Consider the following 9,375-nt stretch of genomic DNA (forward strand, 5'->3'; position numbering starts at 1 on the left):
ATAGTAAGTTCAAGGCCAGCCTGGGCTACATAGAAGACCAAAAACTAAAAACCAAAAATAAAATATTACAGAAATTACAATTATTAATAGCTTTCCTACATTCAAATAATAATTGTAAAACATAATGGGAGATATTTCTCCCATTCAAAATAGCAACTGAAAGGATAAAATATCAAAGCAACTTTTTATTAGACAGAACTTGGAAAAATATTAAAACTTTAAGAGATAATAGTTCTTAATGAGGTTTTTGATTAGACAAAAATTATTCTTGTTCTATTTGTCACAAAACATGGAAATTTTCCGTTTTGTAATTTTTACATAACCTCTATGAATCAAAAAAAGTTATGAAATAAAAAGCAATCTACACTGTGGATAAAGGACTGACTTGTCCTATAAATCACTAAGGAAATGATAACCAATTTTAAGCAGGCAAGAACACAGATGAGCTCCATAAACACTGCACTCCCCCAGGATGCACCTGGTGTATCGGGAGGCACTAAGCCGAGCTGCCTCTTACTGAAGGAGTGAGACTCGCCCATTCTGTCGCATGGGTAGTAGTCATCTGATCTTTTTTTTTTCACTCTCTATGGTACTATTTTATGAATACTATGATTTAATTTTTACTGTTTGTATATTATTCACCACTATTCTTGTACATTTATCGTGGTCCACATCTGTGTTCATTTCTGTTGGATTGTATATCCAACCTGGGAACAGGTTTTCTAGATCATAGGGTCTGCGTATTTTCCGTGTTAGAGGATACTGCCAGTCTTTCAAAGCTGTTTTACCAGCTGGCACCCCCAACAATATAGGAGTGGTTTGTTTTCTATTTTCGGTTGCAATACCACCAGGTAATATATAAGCACAGTAGTTATCTGGTTCATAGTTTTGCAGGCAGGGATGTCCATGAGCATGCTGCAAGCATTTGCTCAACATCTGGGAAGGACCATCTTGTCTCAAAGCATGGTGAGGGACATCACATGGCAAGAATCAAGCAAGTGTCCCTGAAAGGGTTTGCTTTTGCAACAAATACACTCTTTCAATAACTCATTAACCCATGAATGGATTAATTCACTCAGGAAGACAGCACTTTCATGACCCAACCACTTCCCCATGTTCCCACCTCCACATACCATTAATGGGAATTTGGGGATTAAGTTTCCAACACATGAAATATTTTTATTACTTTTTATTATTGCATATTTGTAATACATGATTACACTCATTATGGGGAGTTTGCATATGTACATAACACATCTTAATTTTTCTTGGTTCCCTTCCCATGTCATCTTCCTGCTCGCTCCAACTCTTGATCTACTTTCTATTTGAAAAGGCCCTATTTCATATTTTTCTTCAATTTTTTTATCCTTTCTCCCTTTCTTCTTCCCCTCCATCTCCTGTTCCCCTTCTCAAGAAAGATCTATCTCTCCCTACTTCCTATTAGCTACCCTTTATTTTGCTCTTTATTTATATTTTGGGTTTCTCATATAAAAGAAGCCATGTGACATTTAAACTTGTGAGTCTGATTTATTTCACTTAACATTATGGTCTCAAGGTGCATGCATTTACCCTGAAGTGCCTCAAGTTTATCTTTCTTTATGGCACAGTAGTACTCTATTGTGTACAAATACTGTACCAATTTTCTTTATCCATTCATCTATTGATGGCCATATAGGCTGCTTCCAAGATTTAGCTATTATGAGTGGTGCTCTTATAAATATGGGGCTTCATGTATCACTGTAATGTGATGACTTTAACTCTTTCAGAAGATTCCTAGAAGAGGAATAGCTGGGTCAAATGGAGTTTCTATTTTTAGTTTTCTGAAGAATCTCCATTCTGATCTCCATAGCCTCACCAGCATTTGTTATTGTTGAGTACTCTTTTTTGTATTTATCACCATTCTGTACTTCTTCCAGGAAGTGGCTATTATTTTGCTTGCCCATTTTGTGACTGCGTCTTTTATGGAGGGTACTTTTTGGTTGGTTTTCTTTGGGGGGGGTACCCTTTTTTTTTTGGTACCAGGGATCAAACTCAGAACCTTGTGCTTGTGAGGCAGGCGCCGGAACCACTGAGCTTAAATCCCCAGCCCTATGGGGGGTACTTTTTAAAAATTCTTTATATATTCTTGAATTTGGTCCTCTGTCTGAGGAGTAGCTGGCAATGTTTCCCCATTCTACAGATCGTCTCTTCACTCTGTTGGTTGTTTCCTTTGACGTGCAGAAGCATTTTAATTGGATATGATACCATTTGTTGATTCTCAGTATTATTTCTTATGCCATTTGGGGTTCTGTTCAGCAAGTCCTGGCCTACACCTATGTCTTCACGAGTGTTACCTATTCTATCTTCCAACAGGTTAATAAGAGTGTCTATTTTAACAGTTAGAGTTCTGGTCTATTTTTATTTTAGTTTAGTACGTGGTGAGATACATGGGTCCAGACTTGATCTTCTGCAGGCAACACATGAAATTTGGGAAAGATATTCGAACCGCAGCTATGGGTTTTCTGAGCTGCCCTATACCCTCACTGACACTTGTTATTAATACTATACTTAGTGTTTTCACTGGCCAGTCTACTGAGTACAAGTGGTTTTGTTTACATTTCCTGATGACTAGTGAAGCTGAGTGCCTCTTTATGTGCTTATTTGATATTGGGGTATTCTTTGTGAAATTCCTTATTAAGTCATTTGCCTGTAATAAAAAGTAGCTTTATTGAAATGCAATTTATATACCACAAAATTTACCCATTCTAAGTGTTCGATTTTATATTTTAGTAAATGTATGTAGATTTACAACCGTAACCACAATCAAGCTTGTAACTCTCCATTACCCCAAGAAGCTCCTCTGTGCACATTTTGCAGTCAGTTCCTGTCCCACACACAGCTCAAGACAGCCACCCAGCCCAAAACTGTCTCCATAATTCTGCCGTTTTTAGATTATTTCTTACAAAAGAAAGCATACCATAAATAGTAAGAGCTTGTGTGTGTAGCTTGTTTCTCTTAGCAGAGGGTTTCTAATCTTGGTGCTATGGACATTTTGGATGAACTACCCTCCCACTATGTACATTTATATCAAATGCAAAAGCACATCAATAGGAATCACAGTGGTCTGTGTAAAAAGTAACAGCAGTTTTGACTATTACAGTGACAGTGAAAAAAGAAAGGAGACAGAGTGTAAATACTGAGTAAGCAGAATTAACAGCCCTGGTGTTGGGCTGCGTTTGGTAAGGCAGCAGAAGGTGCTAAAAATGACCTCTGGGTCTCTTGCCTATGCAACTGGTAGATGGGGATGGCAGTTCATGAATGGGAACACAGGAACAAGCAGCAGGCTGAAACCATGAGTTGAATTAGTTCATGTTCTAGACTTGTTGAAGATATCTGTACAACATCCAAGTGGAAATTTCTTATAGCTGAATTATAGATCTGGAGTTCAAAAAGGATGGATCTAGAATTCAAAGAAGAGTCTCAGAGGAGAGAAGTAATTTGCATTTTGATAAAAACTGAGGCCAAGGGAGAAGATGAATTCCCATAAGAAAAGGAGCTAAGGTCCCCCAATCCTGTAGAATCCCAACACTTAAAAGTCAGAAAGCGGACAGATACGACCTTGACTTACTACAACTGTCTTACATGTTTTACATGTTCTTTGGCCTATTAGTCTGGTTTTCAATCTGTATATATGATAATTTACTTTATAAGCTCTTATAAGATAGATGAATCTGATGCTGGAAAAATAAAAGGGGATGGAGGGAAAGGGTTAAAAGCAGGGAATGGAAATGTGTTATATACATGTACCAATCCCCTACACTGAATGTAATCATGTGCTGCAAACATGCACTGCTAAATGTCAAAAAGAAAGAGAGGGAGGGAGGGAGGGAGGGAGGCAGGGAGGCAGGCAGGCAGGCAGAGGACATGCTAGCAAAGGAGAATGAGGGAGAGACACAGAAGTATGAGGAAATCAAGAGTACAGTGACCTAGCTGAGCATGGTGGTAATCCCAGTTACTAAGGAGTCTGAGGCAGATGGGATTACAAATTCAAGGCCAGCTGCCTCAGCTTCACCCTGTTTCAAAAAATAAAAAGGGCTGTAGAGACGTAGCTTAGTATCAAGGCCCTAGGTTCAATCCCTAGTACTGCAAATAAATAAATAAATAAATAAATAAATAAATAAATAAATAAAAGAAGAGGAAGGGAGGGAGGAGAAAGAGGAGGAAGAACAGACAGGAAGGACAGAGGGAGGGAGGGAGGAATGGGAGGAAAGGGAAGAGAATGGAATAGAACCAATGGAATGGAACAGAAGGGATAAGAACACATTAGACACTACTGAAGAAGAAACCTTACTGCAGCAGAGACTACTAAAAAATGTTTTCCTAATTAAGATAGCAGGATAGACAAACTGATGAAGAGAATAAACACTGTGGAAACAATGTATGATCAGACACTGCAGAGGAGTTAGGATACCCTCTCCCCACACGCCAGTGAATGCTTCTGAGGTAAGTATGTAAGCATATGGGAAAAACGTGAAATTAGACCCTACTTCCCACCATACACAAAAATCTATTCTCAGTGAATTACTCTGCTAACTACTTAAAGTAAAAATCATAAAGCTTTTAGAAGATAAAATGGAGAATTAAATAGAAGAATAAAATGGAGAATCATGTTCTTAGGTTAGGAAAGAATGCCTTAAACATAATATAGAGCATTTGCTATAAAGGAAAAATCTGACACATTAGGCTACATTAAAATCAATAATTCTGTTTAGCCGAGCATGGTGACACATGCCTGTAATCCCAGCACTCAGGAGGCTGAGGCAGGAGGATCATGTGAGTTGAGGTCATCCTGGCCCACACAGTGAGTTGAAGGCCAATCTGAACTACATACAGAGAGACCTTGACTCAAAAACAAACAAAAAAAGAATTCTGTTAATAAAAATATACTACAATGAGAAGGGGAAAAGTCACAGAATGAACTTATATTTACGATAACCATAACCAACAAATGGTTAAAAGTCAAAATATATATGTATTTGTATTTTTAATATACATACATATGGCCATGAAGAAGGATATACTTGAGTCATTTATAAGAAAATGGATGCACCTTGAGATCATAATTTGAGGAAAGTAACTCAGGCACACAAGCTTAAATATTGCATGGTTTCTTTTATATGAACGATAGATAATAGGAAAAAAGAGAAAGCAAAAAAAAATGGTATTTAATCCAGTGTAGACAATGTATCTAAAAGTGTACCTGGACTTATTACAATTTTCTTACATGTTTTGTATGTTCTTTGCCCTACTAGTCTGTTTTCAGTCTATATATATGATAATTTTATGAGGTCTATAAAAGAAATAAGTGAATCTGATGCTGGAAAAATAAAACAGGCATGGAGGAAGGGAGAAAAAAAGAAGGGATGTATTATGTACATGTACCAATTCCCTACAGTGAATCATTATATACTGCAAACATGTATTAATAAAAAAAATTTTTAAATCCCCCCAAAAATACATACATATGTAGTATACACATACACTCTACAAATAAACAAGAAAAAGATCAGTAGCTAAATTAACAAAAAAACAGAACACAAAAGAAATCCAACTTACCAATAAATATATAAAAAGAATTACTTATTAGCAACCAAAAGTATCACACACCATCAGACTGTTTAAAACTCTGACAAGAATGCAGAACAAGGACATTTTCGTACACTGTATAAAGTAATACAATTACTTCAGCATCATCTAGTAAAATTAAAGCTACACTACTCTAAAACCCAGCAAGTCCACTCCTGGGTTCAATGTGAGTGAAACTCACATATATGTGCACGAGTATGATGTGAAACAACCAAACACTGGAAACAGTCAATGTGTCTTTAGTGATATAATGGTAAATAACTGGTGATATAATCATATAATGGAATACTATTCAACAATGAAAATGAACTGACAATATAGTTCTAGGACGGTGATAACAAAGACGATCTTCCTAACATAATGCTGATTTTGAAAGAGACAAAACCCAACAGAATACACTTAATATAATTCTATTCTTACAAAATTCAAGTGCATACTAAATTAAACTCATAATGTTTAGGGATACACATCCAGATGGCAAACCAGATGCAAATAAATAACGTAAAGATAGGATAGTGATTTCCTTTAGGGAGAAAGAAGGGATCTGATTCAGAAAGGAGGCAGGAAGGAGTCTGGGGTGCTGGCAGAATTCCTTGATCCTGATGTTAATACAAATTCACTTTATTACTATCTATATATTTCTGCACTTTTCAATACAACGATTAAATATTTTGCTACTTTTTAAAAGGCAAACACCTATCAGCTGTGAAAATCACTTATATTCAGCACACTGCCAAGAGTCCAGCTTCAATTTGTTTAAGAAATAAAACAATTTCTAGGAATATAATTCAATACATAATTTTGCTAATCCTTTTTTCTGTTAAAAACAGTAGAAATCTAAATATAAAAATACTGTGAAGGACATTACATATTTTCATTTATATATCATACAATACAATATTAAGAGAAAATAAATGTAAAATCATTAAGGTTTTTCAGGCAATAAATTAATTTTGTTAGCGTTGTATAAAGCTGGATTGGGTGGAAAGAATGTAACTGTGATGTAAAGATGATTCAATCTAAACTAAATACACAGCATGATTTCCTAGTTACAATTTCATCCTTATAATAGCTATCAATTTCCATAAGGAAATGATAGTTAGAATTAAGTTTAGAAAGTTTTCTGCTGCATATTACCATATATAATATTAAGGTTTGACAAATACGTAACTTGCCCAAGGTCACAGACTACCATTGAGTGAAGGAACTGAGATATACTGACTCCAGAGCATGTGCTCTTAAAATTACACCATTTATATTCAATAAAACATATTTGCCATTCATTATCGCCTCCCACCCTTTCACTACAAATTTCAGATGGAAAAAAAAAAAAGATTCCAGATGTCTTGAGAATTTATCTTTGCTTTCCTAGCTGATTCAAACAATGTTAATAGGTGAAGGAATCTGAACAAACATTTAGGAAAACCTACAATTTCACAGCTAAGAAAATGGAGACCCAAAGGAGTTCAGTGTTTTGTCCAAGATCACAGAGCTGGCTTGTAACAGCCAGCACTAAAACACAGTTCTTGACTCCCAGGGGTGACCTTCCCACTACACTAAAAGCCCTTCCTACCACGCATCCTATACGGCAGCCAAGTTCTTGCTGAAACCATACTCTAGCCTCCACACAAACACTGCAGTTTACTTTGCCATCTAGCACTCGCAAGTCGGAAACGTAATTCTTTCATTTCAACAAACACAGAGAGCGATGCACATGCTGAGGCAATGGTGACCCCAAATGCACATTATAACTCTGGCCCACCATTCTGCTACAGAACACAACTGCAGTGACTATAAACTCTGGCAACTGCTGTGGTAGCCTTGTGAAGCATGTGTTTTGAAGGCACATAGAAAGGAATGGGTATTTCAGACTGAGTAAAGAATGAGGACTGAGATTTTGACAAGCTGCATTTGAGGCAAGGCAAAAGCAGATGTACAATGGTGCCCAAAAAGTTGGGGAAATGCTATCATTTCTACCAGTAGATGTCAAAGCAAAAAAATACTATTAAATATGGGGTCAGAAGACCTAAGTTCAAGTCTGGGCTGTGACTCCTGTAACTGTGAATAATCTGAGTCTCCGGTTCTCACAGGTGAAATGTGGGTACTACAACTGGCTTGCCTACCTTCCTGATTTTTACAGGGACAGAATATGAAGTGCTTAAAAATTGCTAAGTTCTGTACTTGTGTAAGTTATTTATGTTTTCACTTCCAGGCAACCCTGTGGGTCCTTCCTCTAAACAATGCCTCATAAAAACCTCACCCTTCAGGATGAAAATATTCCAATGACATCATTCATACACTCCTTAGGGTGTAAAGGGTTAACACGAATGCCTTCTCTTGAAACGTCAAACCTCTTTATATTGGAATAAATGTGTGTACAGTGTATGTGTTTTCTTTTAATTTCTCAAGAGCTGGTATTGACTTCTAGTCAATTCTTATTATAATTATATTTAGAAACTAGTACCAGATGCTGTTTTTCTTCTGGAAATTTTCTTCCAGAAACTCCATTCCACTTTGTAGTACATGGTCAAGCAACCAATTCAAGAATAGACTGCAGGTGGCAATCACTTTACTCGGATCCCAAGAGACTGGTTGTGTATTAGCTACAGACTATCAAATATATGCCCTGGTCTCCCAAAAGTTAACAGCTTTAGTGCAAGCATGCATGCAAATGCAATTAGCACAAGACATCCACTGAGAAGACAGATGAGTTTTCGATTTTAAGATCCTGAGGGGCACAACCAGACCCCTACCATAAATTAAAGAACACTCCTATCCTTCGAAGTTTGGCAGAGTAGACTGTTAAAACCCTGTCTCCGCAGCTATCGCTCTCCAAACTACACCCAGGCCCCATTGCGCTGAACCCTCGGCCCGGCTGTCTGAGCTGCCCTCTGGGTGATAAGCTAAATAAAGTTCCAAGGCACAATCACAAAGTCAAAAGACCGGGCGAGGGCAGGAGAGGGACGGGCGCGGGCTGCTCGCGAGCCTCCGGGCCAGGGCGGGCAACTCCCGGCGCGATTTCCCGTCTCCCCTTACCTTGTACACTTTCCCGAACGCTCCGTCGCCCAGCTCTCCTATAATCTCCCAAAACTCCTCCGGGTTCAGGTCTCTCTTAACGTGCTCGTACTGCTTCTTCTTCTTCTCGCTCCCCAACTTGAAGATCTTACGGAAATTGAAGAAGGACATTTTTCCTCCACACTGGCAGTTCTCCGCACGCGAGGATCAGAAACGACAATGGAAGGCTAAGTTTCCCGTCTCTGCGCTCCCGCGCCACCGGCGGACCCGGGTCCCCGGAGAGGCGGGCGGGACCTGGTCCGGCCGCAGGTTTCGGGAGGTCCGGCGAGCCCGGGCCGCGCCCGCGGGAGGACGGCACCTGCCCGGGGCTCGTCCCGACCCCCCCCCCCGCCCGACGGCTCCCAGCGGCCCGCACGCCCGCGGCCACTTAGGCCCGAGCCACAGCAAGTCCCGGGGCGGTAGCCACCGAGGGCCGCGGGGGAGCAGCAGGCGCCTCCGAGGCGCGCAGGCCAGACGCCGAGCTCTTCGCCGGCCGAATCTCCTCCGAGGCCGTCCGCTCCCGCGGGCCAGGCCTGCGCGTTCCCTGGGCGCTGAGGAACCGCCGCCGCGTTCCCTCCCAGCCCACACGGTGCCGGGCGCGCGCGCTCCCGGGCCGCGCGCGCTCCCGTGGGGCGTGCCCTCCCGGGCCGCGCACGCGCGCTGGGCCCCGCGGACCGCGCGTCCCGGAGCGGCGAC

General features: G+C 40.1%; 1 protein-coding gene across 3 annotated transcripts in view; it reads right to left on the bottom strand.

The window, feature by feature from the left end:
* The window catches only part of Slk (STE20 like kinase), a 65,625-nt gene extending 56,336 nt beyond the window's left edge, over window positions 1-9,289 (bottom strand). For 2 of the 3 annotated variants that reach the window (XM_004866496.4, XM_004866495.4), the window contains exon 1: window positions 8,662-9,289. In XM_004866496.4, coding sequence (XP_004866553.1) covers window positions 8,662-8,811 — 150 coding nt within the window. In that variant the 5' untranslated portion in view covers window positions 8,812-9,289. The remainder of the gene's footprint in view (window positions 1-8,661) is intronic. The other variant, XM_021245659.2, reaches the window with a different exon arrangement.
* Window positions 9,290-9,375: the final 86 nt, after the last annotated feature.

Source organism: Heterocephalus glaber, unplaced genomic scaffold, assembly GCF_053883595.1.
Source record: "Heterocephalus glaber isolate CG9 unplaced genomic scaffold, H.glaber_assembly_v1.0 deba00001498, whole genome shotgun sequence".
Lineage (NCBI taxonomy): Eukaryota > Metazoa > Chordata > Mammalia > Rodentia > Bathyergidae > Heterocephalus > Heterocephalus glaber.